The following is a 17,160-nucleotide window of genomic DNA, read 5'->3' on the forward strand; positions in this document are numbered from 1 at the left end:
GTCTACGAAAGACAAACTTAGTCCAATTGATTCATACAATCACACTTAAGAAGTAACACCTCATAAATCTGACTCGGAGATGTGAATCTTAGCATCTTGGCTTTGGACCATTACCCTCTTCTTTAAAAAAAGTATGACATTCTACATCATGATTCATAGCTTTATAAATCACAGGCTTTTTAGTTCAATCACAATGGTAAAGTACCAGACTTTGGTGTAACTGCATTCTTATAGTTTGTCAATGACAACTATAGAAGACAGAGTTGCAGCTGTAAAGAAAGATAAAGTTAGAGAAATACTAAATACTTCATTAAGAATCTACCGTGTTCTGTTCACCAATTGCTTAGCAAAGACGGGAGATTGAATTGAAAACCAGCTTCAGAAGCTTAACATTCCAATTTTAACGTTAAAGACAAAAGATACGAACGAAACTTGAAATGCCTTCCGGGCTGATAGTAGTAGTAGTACTAATTTGAGGTCCATATCAGCCAGTAAATGAGCTACTGTGGGTACAGTAAAAGCATATGTATATAGTCGATAGATCCAAACACATAAATGATTATCTATGATCTTTTGTTTCTCGCTGCAATAACTGACACCTTTCTTTCCTTTCCCATAAACATACGACTGTGAGAAAAATAATAATGACTGGGCTCTCTGAGAGAGTGTAAAACGGACATGAGCCGTGGGGCTGCCTTTTGTCAACCACTGTTGAATATATACTTTGCCGTGAATAAATCTTCGATAATCAACTCTTAAGATGAACCCCACCTACACAGGCTATACCATTATTATTACAGCCTTTACCTATCCATGCCACTAGATGTTCAATTATTCATTGACCTCCTTTCCCCCATTTAACAATTCTTTTAAAGGATTGTTGATTATATAAAAACAGAATCGCCTCTGGTTTCCTTTCTTGATCACTAGTGATTACAGCATTATTGATAATATTAAAATTCTCAGTTTAACTAAAAAGGCTTATGCTTGGATTATGGTGATTAGTTTATTCATATTTATTTCCCAGCACTCGATGGGAGAAAATCTACTGTGCTAGACTTTAGACAGTCAAGTATGGGGTGTTAATAAAGTTATGGAGCTTTTCATTTAAATCATAGACACATGCATTGATCATCCCGATGAGATGTCGGTGCTAAATTTTGAGATGCAAATATGGACATTGGTCAAATTTTATTTTTGTGTATAAATTTGGTTGATGGAAACAGATTTGGTTCTGCTTCTGTTATGAGAATATCTAACAAAGTGGGTGGAAATGGTTTTGCATGTGTTAATGGCAGATCTTGAATGAGGATCGAGCGAGGTACATTGTTTGGTCATACATGAAGATTGAATATAAGGGGGTGGAAATTGGCATTAAATAGGGGACAGTGGACACTATTTTTTTGTGCCTCACCTAAGTTTATTTATTGGTTCATGTAATGTTGGGGCCATCTAAGATTTTAATGATTCATATGTAAAGGACCCATCCCATGGTAACCAAGTTTTCAGCCTAGATTTATGGGACTTTTAAGAAAAATTCACAATAAAAATCAGATTATTGATTGTAATTATTGAGATAATTAATTGAGTTAAACTCAATTATTGATTGTGGGCCTTTTTTCCCCCTAATGTCTTGGATTTTAGTCATTAGAAATGAAATATGATGTTTGGTTATAAGACCCGAGGGATAAAAAGGGTTAGGTAGGCAATGATATTAAATGCGGAATGGGGCTAGTTTTCATACAAAATAATAAAGTTAAATTATAAAAATTGAGTTTTAATTTAGTTGGTATTGACATTATTATCGGCTAATTCGAATGTGTCACACTCAAATTAAAGGAAATAAGTAAAAAAAAAAAAATTATAAATCAACCATACAATGAACATAGAAATTTCAATGGAAATCCGTCCCTCCTTTGTGGGGCACATTATAAGCCCAAATATTCATTTCAACCGGGCTGACTTTCCACTTCTACCCCTCAACCTCTTTTCTTTATTTTGACTGTCCTACTCATTCAATTAGTTTTTGTAATTATTTAAAAGTGGTAAAAATATTTTTTAAAAAAGAGATAAAATTTATTATTTCAAATGAATCCTCTATACTTGTTTCTTTTATCTTTAAAAAAGAAAAGTTTTCTTTGAACAATATACTATGATTCTCTTTCGCATTATATAAAAGAGGTTGAAGATAAAGAAGTAAAGATCGAAGGTACCCCCAATTACAGGCCTTTCATAGTACCAAGTGGACCACTCTCAACTCCATTGTCAATTGCATACATGCATACATACATACATAGCAACATATAGCTTATATGTAGCCTGGAAATTGTTGTTTATGATTTATGAAACCAAAGAAAAAATGGGATAAAGGCTAATCATTAACAAAGCAACCATCTTTATACTAAAAGCTTTAATACGAAAATGGAGACTTTTTATACACATGGGAATGGGACTACTTTTATAATCTTAGGACCATTTTTTTTTCCTCCCGATAAAGTTAAAGATTTGGCCGCAATATTAGGATGCAAATACATGCGCGTGGGATTGACAAGAAACAACGAAATCATGTGGTGTTCTTCTCTCGGGAAAATGAAAAGCAGGGCCGTTCGGTTTAGAAAAGCTAGAGAGAGCTTTTGAAAGGTTAATCTCATACCCCTCTTATGCCAGTATTTCTGTAATGTAAATTACCCATCATATACTTTTATTGTCCTTGCTAGCTTTTTTTCTTCTTTTTTGGCTGATTACAGCAATCTTTCTTTCTCCAAAGCATAAAATCTTTCAATTTTATTTTTATATTTTTAGCTAACAAGACCCTAGCTTGGTTGATAAAAGGCAAAAATTTTGAATTTTGAGTTGTTAATGTATGAGTTTTATTTCAATTAGTTAATCTTAAGTCTGAATAGATTCAATTCTTAGTTTGATTCTTTATTTTAATTTTTAATTCGTTTGTACAGTAACAGTTTGATTATATATCAAGTGATTATTTAGACATATATTTATACTTTATTTTAATTATCATGTAATTGTAAACTTAAAAAAGAAAACTTTTAAAATATATACATTATTAATTTGTTTTATATAAATATTGATATATTTATCGACACGTGTTGATGCTATTTTTTATAACATGTGTACTGTTCTAAATAACATGATAATTGAATTTAGATAATAATCTATATGTTCGTGTTGTAATTCTGTTGTGCCTATATTCACCTTACATTTTATATTTATAGTTTATATACATACATATTGGATATATTAGGCAAAGAAACTAAATTAGCTTAATCTAACGAGTAGCAACAATGTCGATTGAGTCTTAACTTGATTGGCATGAGTATTGTTGTCAATATAAAAGGACGTGAGTTTGAGTGCACTGAAATATATCATTCTTCTGTTTATAGATTGAGGAAGAACTATGAGTAGTTTTATTTTAAAAAGAGCAGATATGATCAGAAACTATCCTAATATTATTCAAAAAAAATCATAAAATGAGTTTGTTTTCTTCATTTTAAGATATTAAATAAAAAAGTTAATTTAAGATTGCTTACTTCCTTCTCATTCAAAAATATATGTTTTTCATGTATGATTGTGCTGGTGATATTTTTCTATTATAATAATATTTTAAGTACTATATAATTTTCATTGTTTATAAGTTGTTTTACGTGAATTTAGACGCGTTTGAATATTTGTGTCATATTAAAAAAAATTGTAAAATCATGTTTAATTTATTTATTTTTCATGTTGTCTTTGTGTTTTACAGTTATGTTTAATATTATGTTTCTAATTCTTTTAATATTATGTTTATGTCGTTTAATCATGTTATGTATAAAATTGTTGTCGGACAATAATTCTCAAAATTGTGTCATGCATATCGTGCTTCAATGAAGATGCAAAATTGGAGGGCACAAGATTTCATTTTTGCGGCTCCATGCATGTTGATAGGAATGGGAAAGCCATTGCTCATGAACTAGCCAATATTGAGCGGAAGGAAATGTCCATTCAAATATGGATAAAATTTAAGTATTTCTCATGTTCATTTTAGGATTCATAAATATTAATATTATTAAAATTTATAGATGCCCCTCTCAATAATGTTGTCTTGGGAAATAAAGTTGCTCTACTGAAAAAAGTATATATAATTAATCATAAAAAGGGGTATATCTGATTAGTATCATCTCAAGGTACAAAACCATGCATGATAGGGTATTTAGCAGAGAGTTGTTCTGCAAAACATACTACTGATTTAGTAAAATGACTATCAGCTACTAAAGCAAACAGGCACCAGTCACCTACAAATCCAAAATCCATGCACCTGCTTTCACATTGTAGTAATCTCCTAAACAAGTATACTACTTGCTTTCAGTAATGGGGAGGTACACACCCTCTGCAGCCAACCATACATTATCAGCACGCTTTTCTCTAACGCCACAAACCTACACCATAACGTGAAATGGTTTAACATACTAACAAATAACAATGACCAGCTCATTTACCATTAGCAGAGACTCATGTCTAGCAAGCAATAAAAGTAGGCTTTTACACTCAATGATGAGTTAACTAGCAAGCATCAAATATTAGTATTGTAAAATATGATGGAAGATGAATATGTTCCTTAGAATGGAATTTAAAATCAAGAAAAACACTTATTGATATATTTCCATTCTCACCTCTTGCTGTCCACCAGCTATTCTGGCGTATTTCTTGTCGTGACTATGCAGGTAACCGCCAGTGTCAATATGTTGAAGCCGAATCCTTTGATCTTGCTTCCAAGTCTTTCCACTTCCCTCAATCAAGAGCCTGATAGGATCCTCCCAACGATGAAGCATTAGCAGGAAAAAAACAAAAACAGGGAAGTTAAATTAAGAAAAGAAAAATATATGCCTCACCTCCAATAATCGCCGGTATCCGATTCTGATTCTCCTCCAAAGCAACTGACCTACAACCAACACCAAAAGGGTAAAACACTATCTGTAAGTCTGAATGATGATAAGAGACCTAGAAGTTATGATTGGCTGTTGTAACATGTGAAAAATACCTCGAGGTTTCCGGATATTGGGGATGCATGCAAGTGGCTATGCAGCCATTTTCGGGTCCTCATGTGTTGCAACCTAATAATTGCCCCATCGGGGATGGTGTCTCCTTGTTTAGCAGATGTATCGGGTGGAGGCCTAACTATCTGCAAAGCATAGTCCCAAATGCAATCGGATGATGAAACACTCATCGCATCATTAAACCAGAAATTGACTGAAAAATAAAAGCAATTAAAAATTACCAAACCTGAATTCAACTTTCAAAACGATTTCAAACTTTAACAAGAAAGAATTGTAGAAATGAAACAAAGGCACTAGCCAATTGGAATACCGTTTAGAAAACTTTTCATGTTCTTCAACCATACACGATAATATAATTGCATGGTTAACTAGGGATTGAAACAATTTACAAACAAGCATGTTTACTACAAGCTTGGAAAAGTTCATTGATCCACTATATTAACCATCAACAGAAAATCTGATTGCAGCATGTAGATAAACAACAACACAAACATTAGCAGAACAAAAATTCAACTTTCAGAAACTACTGCGGAAGATCAAGCAGGCAAGATAAAGAGGGAGTACCCAGTAGCTGTTGGAGTCATCTACATTAGGAAAGCCGGTGACAGATTGCTGTCCACTTCCAGAACCATACGGCACCTCGTGTGAATGAAGCCTAAATTTTGTTTTCTCGTGCATCAGCTTTAAAACCGTCCCATAAGTAACCTGTTTCATTCATTCAATTTAACTAATTTATGAAACAAGGAACAAGGAAAATTTTTTAAATAAGTTAAAAAGGATTTTTGAAACCTGGACGTTTTGGGAGGAGGAGGAGGAGGCGGCGGAGGCGGAGGAAGGAGAACCTTGATCGAAATCGAAAGTGAGGAAGAGGAAGAGAGCAAGACCAAAGAACCCCATCGCCATCAAGAACAGCAATCCGATGAACCAATTCTGTTGCCAAAATGGATAATCGACCTTCAGATCCTTCCTCAAATGTTCTCTTTGCTCAGCTTTGCTCGGACCACTACTTGTTGCAGAAGACGAAGACGGTTTCCTACGAGAGACGGCTTGCGACCCCGACGACGCCACGGTGGAGGAAATTTGTGTCAGGTTGAACGGAAAATTAACTTCTTTGTCTTGTGAAATGGCATTTTAACGGATCTGGCTGGGAAAGATGGGATCATATGCTCTTGGAGGAAGGGGGAAGAACACTAAGAAGTTGGAAATTTTCTTTAACGGGTGACACGTTTGAGTGACATGATTTTCTCCAATAGGAACGTGACATTTGGAACAGTGATGACGTGGAGGGTTATGGGTGGGTGGAATTGGTTGTTAAGAGAACCCCTTTTCGGGTCGAAATCGGGTCCTCTAGGAAACCTCCAAGAGAAAACGATTTCTTTTTATATTTATTTCTCTACTTCAGTGAACCTTAGCTTCGGGCTCTATTTGGGTTTGGGCTTTGCTTTTCAACAATAAAATTGTGAAACTCCAAACCGACGAATCTTTCCCAAACTCAATTTTACAAACATATAACGTTAAGAGCAAGCTAAGTCAGAAGAATATAACGTTAGAATCCAATCTACTAAAGGGTACATTCTGTTAAAATGGCAAGTTATTCAATTTTTCTGACGCATATTGTGTTGAAGTGTCGAGATACAACCAAATGGGACATATTTTAAGTCACCTACCCACTCAGCCTCACTTCAACTCCCAAGTGTATGGCCCCAAATTGAAAGCGATCAAAGTTTACACCTCAAACAAAGTCGTCTCCCTATAAAGCTTTTCTTGTTTTTCTGCGATTTTTACTGAAGAGGTTAATTGAGCGCACGAACAATGGCAGGAACAGGGGTGTTTGCTGAGCTAGTTGATGGAGATGGTGTGTTCAAGTATTACTCATCTGGGGAGTGGAAAAAGTCATCTTCAGGGAAGTCGGTGCCAATCATCAATCCAACCACTAGACAGCCTCACTTCAAAGTCCAAGGTGATATAACGATTGTGTTTCACTTTTTCCTCACTTCTTACTTCATTGATGATCCCTTCAAAGTCGACGCTATGGCATGAACATGATCGTTACATATCTTCAATTTTTTTTTTCTTTCTACATGATTTGGAACAGCGTGTTCTCAGGAAGAAGTAAACAAGTTGATTGAGGAAGCTAAAACAGCTCAAAAGTCATGGGCTAAAACTCCACTTTGGAAAAGAGCAGAGTTGCTTCACAAAGCAGCAGCTCTCTTGAAAGAGCACAAGGTTCCCATTGCAGAGTGCCTTGTCAAAGAGATTGCAAAACCAGCAAAGGATGCTGCGACTGAAGTGAGTTCAAATCACCTTTGAATTGTTGGTTTCTTTAGCATGCTGTAACTATTTTGGTGGTATACCTTTTGATTTAAATAGGCGGTAAGGTCTGGAGATTTGGTGTCATACTGTGCTGAAGAAGGGGTCAGGGTACTTGGTGAAGGGAAATTTATGGTATCTGATAGTTTTCCGGGAAATGAGAGGACCAAATACTGCCTCACTGCAAAGGTAATTTGTTTCAGATCATGTATACGCCCACCGTTTTGAGGTTCCACATTATGACCAAGTGTTGCTTTCATGATAATGAAACTGTCATGATTTCCTTTTTCTTGCTGGCCTATTTTGGTTGAGGACTGAATGCTTCAATTCCATATTTCTTATTTGGGCCATGCAGATACCTCTAGGGGTCATTTTAGCTATTCCGCCCTTCAACTATCCCGTCAATCTTGCTGTTTCAAAAATTGCTCCTGCGCTCATTGCTGGAAATTCTATTGTGCTCAAGCCTCCAACCCAGGTTGGATATAACCCTTGCTGATTCATATAAATCTTCTTTTCATTGCAAAATTAATAGTCAAGTACGCATTTCGTATACCATAAACCATGCCTCTCAGTTATAACTGAATAATGGGACAAGTTTTTCTGGAAACTACTTCCAGGGTGCTGTAGCTGCACTTCACATGGTACACTGCTTTCATTTAGCTGGTTTCCCCAAAGGTCTGATTAGTTGTGTTACTGGAAGAGGTTCGGAGATTGGTGACTTCCTTACAATGCACCCCATGGTCAACTGTATTAGGTATTATCTTAATTACCTTGAGATGATGTCCTCCCTAGATATCATTTATTGCCTTTCATCTTGATTGAATATTATAATTTGCCAACAACAGCATTCTGGAACTGCATATGCTCGTGATAGGAAACAAAGTAATGATCTTGTGGAACTGTATCTGCATTGTCCTGATGTTCTGATTTGTGGATTAAATATATTCTGTTGTTGGTAGTTAAGCACCCTTTCTAGTCGCAAACTAATATAGATACAGATCCAAGTTCCTTTTATTCGCATGTTAATTTTGTCTACCATCATGCATGCATGCCTACTCAGCTTCACTGGTGGAGACACTGGAATTGCAATTTCAAAGAAAGCAGGCATGATACCTCTTCAGATGGAACTGGGTGGAAAGGATGCTTGTATCATACTCGATGATGCAGATTTAGATTTAGCAGCGGCTAACATTGTGAAAGGAGGCTTTTCTTACAGGTGAGAGAAATCATTATATGAGTCCTTCCATTTTGATTTTAGGTCGAGTATGGTTGCAATTAGCATGATGTGTTGATATTGAATAATTTCCTTTGTCATTTATCAGTGGTCAAAGGTGCACAGCCGTGAAGGTCGTGTTGGTCATGGAATCTGTGGCTAATGCTCTTGTAGAGAAAGTTAAAGCTAAAGTTGCAAAATTGACTGTGGGGCTACCAGAAGATGATTCTGACATCACTCCGGTTGTTACGGAATCCTCTGCTAACTTCATTGAAGGATTAGTCGTGGATGCCAAACAGAAAGGAGCTACATTTTGCCAAGAGTACAGGAGGGAGGGCAACCTTATATGGCCATTATTATTAGATAATGTTCGTCCTGATATGAGAATAGCATGGGAGGAGCCATTTGGTCCCGTTTTGCCTGTCATAAGGATTACTTCAGTTGAAGAAGGAATTCATCATTGTAATGCTAGCAACTTTGGCCTGCAGGTATAATTCTTAAACGATAGTTTAAATGCATACACTTTCACTTAAAGTTGTTTAAGACTTAAGAAGTCAAATACATACTTGGGGGTTGATTGGAATTGCAGGGTTGTGTCTTTACAAGAGATATAAGCAAAGCAATTCTGATCAGCGACGCAATGGAGACTGGTACAGTTCAGATCAATTCTGCTCCAGCACGTGGACCCGATCATTTTCCTTTCCAGGTGATTTTATTTTATGATCATTTGTTCCTCTCTGATGCATTTGCTTTCCCAACTCTAAAAGTTTATTTCTATGGCATCTTAACCACCTAGCGATTAACAACTTAATCGTTGAGTTTGTGGCAGGGTCTCAAGGATAGTGGCATTGGATCTCAAGGAATCACCAACAGTATCAATATGATGACAAAGATCAAGACCACCGTAATTAACTTACCAACACCTTCCTACACAATGGGTTGATATGAAAAATTTTCATAAATTCGACCAATGAAATAATGCACTAGCTTGTAAAGTCAACCAACATTATGAGCTCATGTGCTTGTTGTCTGTAGGAAATGAAATGAGTAGTTAAGACTATAACTTGCATAAGTTGAAATCTTCCAACTTCCAACTTCCAACTTTGTTAATCCACCTCCTTTTTCTCTATTATTTTCTTTCGATTTGCAATTCTGCATAATTTATTATTTTTCCCTATTTGTTTCTGGTAATCAGAATTATACTGGCAAAATCTATAATTCAAACATAGAAAAACCAAACCTTTTTTCATTGCCTCTTCTTTGTATTCTTTTACCATGGAACCTATCACAAGGAAGTTGAGCCTTTTGAGAAATATTTTGGAACGTGCTCTTCTCTTTGGTGTATTCGTCATTGTAATCCGATTCACTTACATTGTTACTATCAGCGGTGAATCCTGCAATCTCAGTGACTTCTGCTTTGTCTCGTTGCCACATAATCTCAACCCCATCATCCTTAACACCAAAGCTTCCGCTATCGTTGGAAATGACACTGCTCCCTGATTTAATCCGCATCGCCATCTCTATACCACAGAAGATTGGATTAAGATTGTCCATTTCTATTCTTCAATCATCAAAGATTTGATATTTGAAGGTTATCTCCTCGCCTCACTCTAAGTCTCTCTGCATAGAGACTACTCTTGGACAGGAAGTTTTCGCCTTGAAAAAGGTTGGAGTGGAGGACTTAATTGTAATTTTCAATAAAGCGACCAAAGGAGAAGGTCACAAATACAATTTTACTTCATATATTCTCTGGCGGAGCCCGCCTGGGCATATCAGCTCAACCATTTGATTTTGCATCAGAAATTGCTCGAACCTTGAAATCTGAAGGGTTTGCAGTGCTCCACACCAAGGTTAATGATACATATAGTTTTAATTCTTTTCTTGATTTATTCAATTCTTGTAAATTAGTTAAAGTGTTTGAGATTGGTGGCTTCAATCCATCAATGCCTTATATTAGAGAAATTGTATTGAAAAAAGAGAATGAAATTCTTAACCATGGGTACAGGAAGATGCTCGACGGTGATTCTGATAACAAGTGCTTTATTTAAAGGTCATAACAGCAAAGTCGTTGATTGAGGAAGAACCCTTGAAGCCATGGATTACCTTAAAAAGAAATATTAAGAACGTAAAGTATTTGCCATCAATGGTAGATATAAGTTTCATATGTTGATGTTGGGAATAGGAGTTATAGTTCTAGTATTGGAAGTTGGTTTATGAAACAATATCCCAAATAAAATAAAACCTTTCAGGTCTGTGAGGCTGATAAAGTTTTTCATAAACAATATGAATGAACAAGATGGTTACATTGTTCGTCATTTGTGGCATAGGTTAGGAGTAGACCTGATTATGGGTTAAATCGGGCCAATGCAAAATTTAATACTTGTTTTCAAGGTCTTGAGCTTGGCTTAGCTCGAAAAATGGCCTAAAATTCTACCTCAAACCCAACTCAGATTAAAAATATTAAGCTCGAGCTCGATCTAGCTTGTTCATATTAAACTTTTTTAAATTATTTTTTTATGTAAAAACAATTTAAAAAATATAATACATCAAATATGCTAAAAAATTAAAATAAATGTTTCCCAACAAATTGAAAATACATTAAATAAAGTTACTTAAATAACACTAAAATAGTTACAACTTAGCAAGCAAACCCCTTTAAATAAAACAGGGCTTATACAATATCCAAATAATACCAACAAAAATATTAGCAATATAATAGCGAAATGACAATAAAATAACAACAAAATAGTTGATTTGGGTTGGGCCAAGTTTGCCAAGAAACTCTTACCCAAGGCTTGGTCCATTTAGAAAATGAGTCTTATTTTTGTCTAAACTCTTTTTCGGGCCTATATTTTCGTCCAAACCCTCTCACATTTTGAGTGAGCCTTCAAGTTTGTACGGGTAACTCAACTCATGATCAGGACTAGTTAGGAATGAGACATTGTTGTTTGAGATTACTTGCAATCCTAAACAAGAAAAGGTAAATGAATTAAAACGCGACCGCATAACTTGGAGAAATCATTGTGATGTTGTGACTTTCCATGCATGCTCTGTAACGACCTGATAGTCATGGCTGTCGAAAAGTGTATTTTCGGGATTTTGTTTTCGTAAAACGGACTCTTAATATTTTGTGTAGTTAATTAGGTTTTGGTTAGGTGAATTTGCATGAATTAAGAGTAATTAGGTAAAATGACAAAATTGCATAAATGGTGAAAGTTGAATTATAGATTAAAGAAAAAACTAAAAGGACTAAAGGAGCAATTATGCCGTTTTCTTTAGATGAGGCGGCATAAGAATGAAATATCCTAAATTTTAAGTTAAAATATTATATTATATTATATTATATTATAACAAATAAATAGATAAAAGAAATAGAAAAGAAACAGAGATGGAAACGAAAACAGAAAGGAAAGAAAGAAAAAGAAAAAGAAAAAGAGAAAGAAAGAAAGAAAGGAAAAATTAGGGCTTTAAAGTTCAAAGCTCAATTGGTGAGTCAATTTAGTCCTTTTCTTGTAATTTTTATGTTTTAGAATTCGATATTAAATACTACCCGACCCATGTCAAAATTTTAGAAATTATTGAGTTTTTAAGTGTTGTTTATGTTGAATAATTTTAGTATTAGGGATTAAATTGATATATTTTTAAGTTAGAAATAAAAATAATTAAATTGTAGAATAAATTATAAATTTTGTGTAATAGGGACTAAATTGTGAAAAATCAAATTTTAGGAATTTAAGTGAAATTAGGGAGTTAAATTTAGTTTAAATTAGAATTTGAATGAAGATGTATAATTAAATGTAAAAAAATAGTCTTGGTTTAGGGACTAAATTGAAATTTAGACAAATATGGAATAAAAATTGAATTATTAATTATGAGATTGAATTGTGTTGTATTAATGATTTTTTTAATTGTTTTAATTCCGTAGCTAACGTCGTACTAGAACCCTTGACTAAAAAGGGAAAAGATAAAGTTGACGAGGAATAGCTCGGGATTTCTAACTTGTATTTCTATAATCCGAATTTAGTTGTTAATTGTTATAATTTAATTTAATGTATATGGTAAGTGTTGAGGTGAGAATTATTGTGTTTTGCAATTGAAATGAATTGATTTAGTATGTGATGAATTTATTGAATTTATATTGATTGAATTGGTATATATATTGAATATATTGATTATTTGTATTGAAATGAATATTGGTTGTATTTGAAAAGTGAATTGGAACCCTATTAACTGTATCGGACTGAGTTGGATATAGATGGCATGCCATAAGATTGGAAGAGTTCAGGGATTTATTCGACTTTGAGTCAATGAGACACTGGGTGTCAATTTACTACTTTGGATTAATTTGATGAGGCACTGGGTGCCAATTTACTTCGGTTTAGCCAATGAGACACTGGGTGTCAATTTACTACTTTGGATTAATTCGATGAGGCACTGGGTGCCAATTTACTTCGGTTTAGCCGATGAGACACTGGGTGTCATATTATTACTTCGAATTATCCGATGAGGCACTGGGTGCTAAACTGGTGTGTTTGGTTAGATCTATGTATCCATCCAAGTCTGAGTCGTGTAAATAGGGGTAATTAATTGAAATGGCACTATGATTGATATTAGATGATATTGTATGCGAAATGAAAATGGGACAGTGAATTGAAATATGGATTGAGACATATGAATTGTGTATTCATGAATTAGATATGGAATGAACAATATTGTTGTTTAAATGATATGTGTATCATATTGTGAAAAACTATTTTATAGCAAATGATGAGAATTGAGTATGGTATGAATGATGTATTTATGAATTGAATATTGAATGACTAATGTCATTGTATCAATAAATGTGGTTTTTAATATTCATGTAACACCCCAAACCCGGTCTAAATGTTATGATCGAATCTGGCGATGTCACATTTTAACACCCCTTACCCGTATTCGACGCCGGAATAGGGTACGAGGCATTACTAAAAGACATACATTTGCATACGTATTAAACTGAGTTACAAAATTTCATCCGAATTAAAACTTTTAAATTATTAACGTGCTTTTATAATTCTTTACAACATATCCTCGAAATATTATATTCATAACAAATAGGCCTACGAGACCCGATATTTACTCATGTAATTCAAAGTTTCATTTCCATTTCATTCAATTCACAATTTCTCATGTTCACAATTCAAATCAAATTCTCAATCCAATATATATATTTAAATCATCTAAGAATATAATTCAAGTTACACGAACTTACGAGGCTAAATTGCAGAAATACCAAAATTTAGGGACATTTTGGTAATTTTCTATTTTCCTCGAATTTCCACCCAATCTTGATATAAATTAATATTTCATTCAATTTATTAATTTAAATAACAAAACAATTCATTTCATGCAATTTGGTCACTTTTTGACATTTTACCAATTTACCCTTAAAATATTACTTTTATTCAATTTAGTCCTTGAACCTAAAACATGCAAATTGGTCATTTTAATGAGAACTCATGCTAGTTGAATAATCATTTGTTTTCTTCCTTCTCCTCTCCATTCCACATCCTTAATGTATAATATGCTTATATGTTACATTATCTATAATTCCACCATTTATTTATATATTAATTCAAAGCTGTCCACTTAAGTTATAGTCACTGAATTATTTATATCTTGAGCTAAGGAACTCTAAATTAAGATCCGATAAATTCATATGAAACTAGACTCACATATATTCTTACCATAAGATTTTTAGAATTTTGGTTTAGCCAATAAGTACAATTTATTCTTTAAAGTTTCCCATGTTTCACTGTTTGACAGTTCTGATCCCTCTTCACTAAAAATTAATTATCTCTTTGTACAGAATTTGGATGATGTTTCCGTTTATTTCTATTGAAAATAGACTCATCCAGGATTTTAAACATATAAATTTAAGTCTCTAATTATTTTTATTCATTTTTTGATGATTTTCCAAAGTCATAATAGGGGAACCCAAATTCATTCTGACCTTGTCTCACAAAATTTATTATATGTCATGATTTACAATTCCATTAATCACACCATTTCTTCTATGAGAAACTAGACTTAATAAGCTTTAATTCCATATTTTTTTCATCCTCTAATTCGATTTCCACAATTTATGGTGATTTTTAAAAGTTAACTTACTGCTGCTGTCCAAAACTGTTTTAGTGCAAGATGTTGATTACTAAGTTTATAACTCCCTAATTCCCTTTCTCTATAATATTTCCCATCATTTTCACTTATTTCCCTTCACTAATATATCAAGAACATAAGACTTTATTTAAGAAAACTCTACTATAACATCATTTCCATGCTTTTTCAATAAGAACAAACTTAAAAATATATTGAAATCTTAATGTTCTTACCTTGTGCTATTGATTTCAATCTTTAACTTGATTTTCTCTCTCCTTCAGCTTCTATTTCTTGAATCTAACTTGACACTCTAGCTCCCCATTGTCTCCTTATTATTTTTCTCTCTTGGAAGCTATGGAAATTCTTTTGATTTCTGGGTGAAAATAGTAAATTTTTGGTGAAAGGACCAAATTGTAAAGAAAGCAAAACTTTCTTTCTTCTCTTCTCTAGTAACGATGGTTGCATTGAAAGACGATAATTTTTTTCATCATCTTTCCTCCCTTTTATATTAATCATTTAATAATAAAATAATACTAAAAATCTTAATAAAATATTAATTAAATAATATTTAATTAATTAATTAATTAATTAAAAATATCACAAACATCATCATTACCTTCTAGAATTCTCTCTCTCTATTTGACCATTTTGCCCTTTATAATCTTTGGAAATTCCATCATTGAGTCATCACTTAATTTGGTAAAATTGCAATTTAGTCCCTCAAAATTCTTCACCTTTTTAATTTGGTCCTAATTCATCCATTTTCCTTAGTTTCTAGATTATTCCACCGTTAAAATATTTACACTATTGGTCCTTCAACTTTTTCATATTTACACTTAGGCAACAAAACTTTTCTCACTTTTGCAATTTAATCCTTTCTTGAATTAATATGTCATAATATACTTTCCAATGTTGACATAACTCAATATTGCCCTTTTTATCACTTTATTTCCTTGTTTTACTATATCAAGGATATTATCTTACTTTCTTAATGTAGTAATTTTCGCGGTATTACAATTCAATTGTGCTTATAATTAAAATGTGCATATTATATTATTTTGTCTTTAAATATTCAGATTATAGAAATACCTCTGAATTTTACTCAGCGTACGATTTGTTTTTCGTGCGCAGGTTAGGTACTTAATTTTGATCGCTAAATCAACATCGAACAACGATCCCGATCTCAAATGTGGTGATGTTTATCCTTTTGAAATGTGTTGGCATGTACTTAGGGTGTCTAATTAATAGTTATTTTGTGGATTGAATGTAAATAATGTTAATATTGATTTGGTATATGTATACATGCGTTTGTGTTTGAAGTTTTATTTTGGCATGCTAATTTGGTGTTTAAGTGCTCATAAGCTAAGTAAAATGAATTAAATTAGATATGTTTATAATTTGGACTTGAATGATATTTTGATGATATAATTTGATGATATAATCGTGGTACCAATGAGGGTACATTGGTTAGGCACCTAGGATGATTGTTTTGACATGTTTTGGATGTGTTTGATTGTGTTTTAAATTGGTAAAATGAATTATTTTTGAGTTGCTTATTGTCCAAGCTTGCAGGGAATGGTATAAACTTGTTGTTTAAGGTACATTTTGAGTCCACACGGCTAGACACATGGGCGTGTGACTGGACTGTGTGAGACATACGGCTAGTACACGGTTGTGTGAACCCTGTAGTTTTGAAATTTTTTATTATTTTTCGAAAAATTCTTTGAGTTTTCGAATTAGTCCCGACTTGTTTCTAACACGTAATTTGGGCCTCGAGGGCTCGAATAAGGGACAATATGTATGAGTTTGATTGGTTTGATTGGTTTTGACCCGAATATTATATGATATGAAATGCATTAAAATTATGTATGTTTGATCGGTAATGCTTCAAAATCCTATTTTGGTTACGGATGTGGGTTAGGGATGTTAAAATGCTCGTCATGTCGTTGTCGTCACATTCGTTTGAGGTTTCGTCGATTGTCTTCACGTCGCGACGTCGCCTCTGTTTTACCTCTTATTCGGTAAATCGTCGAACGTCTTCCTAAATACCTACAAAACGTCTTCCTAAATACCTACAAAACGTCTAATAAATGCAAGACACACTCCTACATATAAATTTACTTTTGAGAGTGTTTAAGTGGATTAAGAAAATATCATGTATTTTTAATTGATATTTAATTTTTTTAAAATTAAATGAATAAAAAAACATGATATTTTAATAATAAATAATGTTTTTAACTATTTTTATTGTAAATTTTTCTACCATAAGTTTATTAAATAATGTTTTTTGAAGAAAAAGTTTGTTAATTAATAATAATACATGCATACTATGTATATGTATAAAATTACAAGGTATCGGGGTTGATTGATAATTGTTTGATTGCCTTTTCAAGGAGGGTGAGCGTAATATTAATTTTCAAAATGTCTTAAAAATGTTTTCTAGAGCTG

At 33.3% G+C, this 17,160-nt stretch overlaps 2 protein-coding genes and 1 pseudogene across 2 annotated transcripts; 2 read left to right on the forward strand and 1 right to left on the reverse strand.

Moving 5' to 3' along the window:
* Positions 1–4,112: 4,112 nt before the first annotated feature.
* Positions 4,113–6,243, reverse strand: LOC105769194 (stromal cell-derived factor 2-like protein). The gene is made up of 6 exons (XM_012589669.2): positions 5,841–6,243; positions 5,616–5,756; positions 5,036–5,176; positions 4,887–4,936; positions 4,668–4,797; positions 4,113–4,433 (listed from the first exon to the last, which is right to left on the reverse strand). Exons 1-6 carry the CDS (start codon positions 5,952–5,954, stop codon positions 4,350–4,352), a joined length of 660 nt encoding a protein of 219 aa, XP_012445123.1. The 5' UTR covers positions 5,955–6,243; the 3' UTR covers positions 4,113–4,349.
* A 484-nt stretch (positions 6,244–6,727) lies between these two features.
* On the forward strand, positions 6,728–9,703 carry LOC105769192 (NADP-dependent glyceraldehyde-3-phosphate dehydrogenase). The gene is made up of 9 exons (XM_012589668.2): positions 6,728–7,011; positions 7,147–7,340; positions 7,422–7,550; positions 7,717–7,836; positions 7,979–8,115; positions 8,422–8,577; positions 8,684–9,062; positions 9,164–9,280; positions 9,404–9,703. Exons 1-9 carry the CDS (start codon positions 6,864–6,866, stop codon positions 9,515–9,517), a joined length of 1,494 nt encoding a protein of 497 aa, XP_012445122.2. The 5' UTR covers positions 6,728–6,863; the 3' UTR covers positions 9,518–9,703.
* A 118-nt stretch (positions 9,704–9,821) lies between these two features.
* LOC105769193 (uncharacterized) lies at positions 9,822–10,865 on the forward strand (annotated as a pseudogene).
* The last annotated feature ends 6,295 nt before the right edge of the window (positions 10,866–17,160 follow it).

Source organism: Gossypium raimondii, chromosome 5 (assembly GCF_025698545.1).
Source record: "Gossypium raimondii isolate GPD5lz chromosome 5, ASM2569854v1, whole genome shotgun sequence".
Taxonomy (NCBI): domain Eukaryota; kingdom Viridiplantae; phylum Streptophyta; class Magnoliopsida; order Malvales; family Malvaceae; genus Gossypium; species Gossypium raimondii.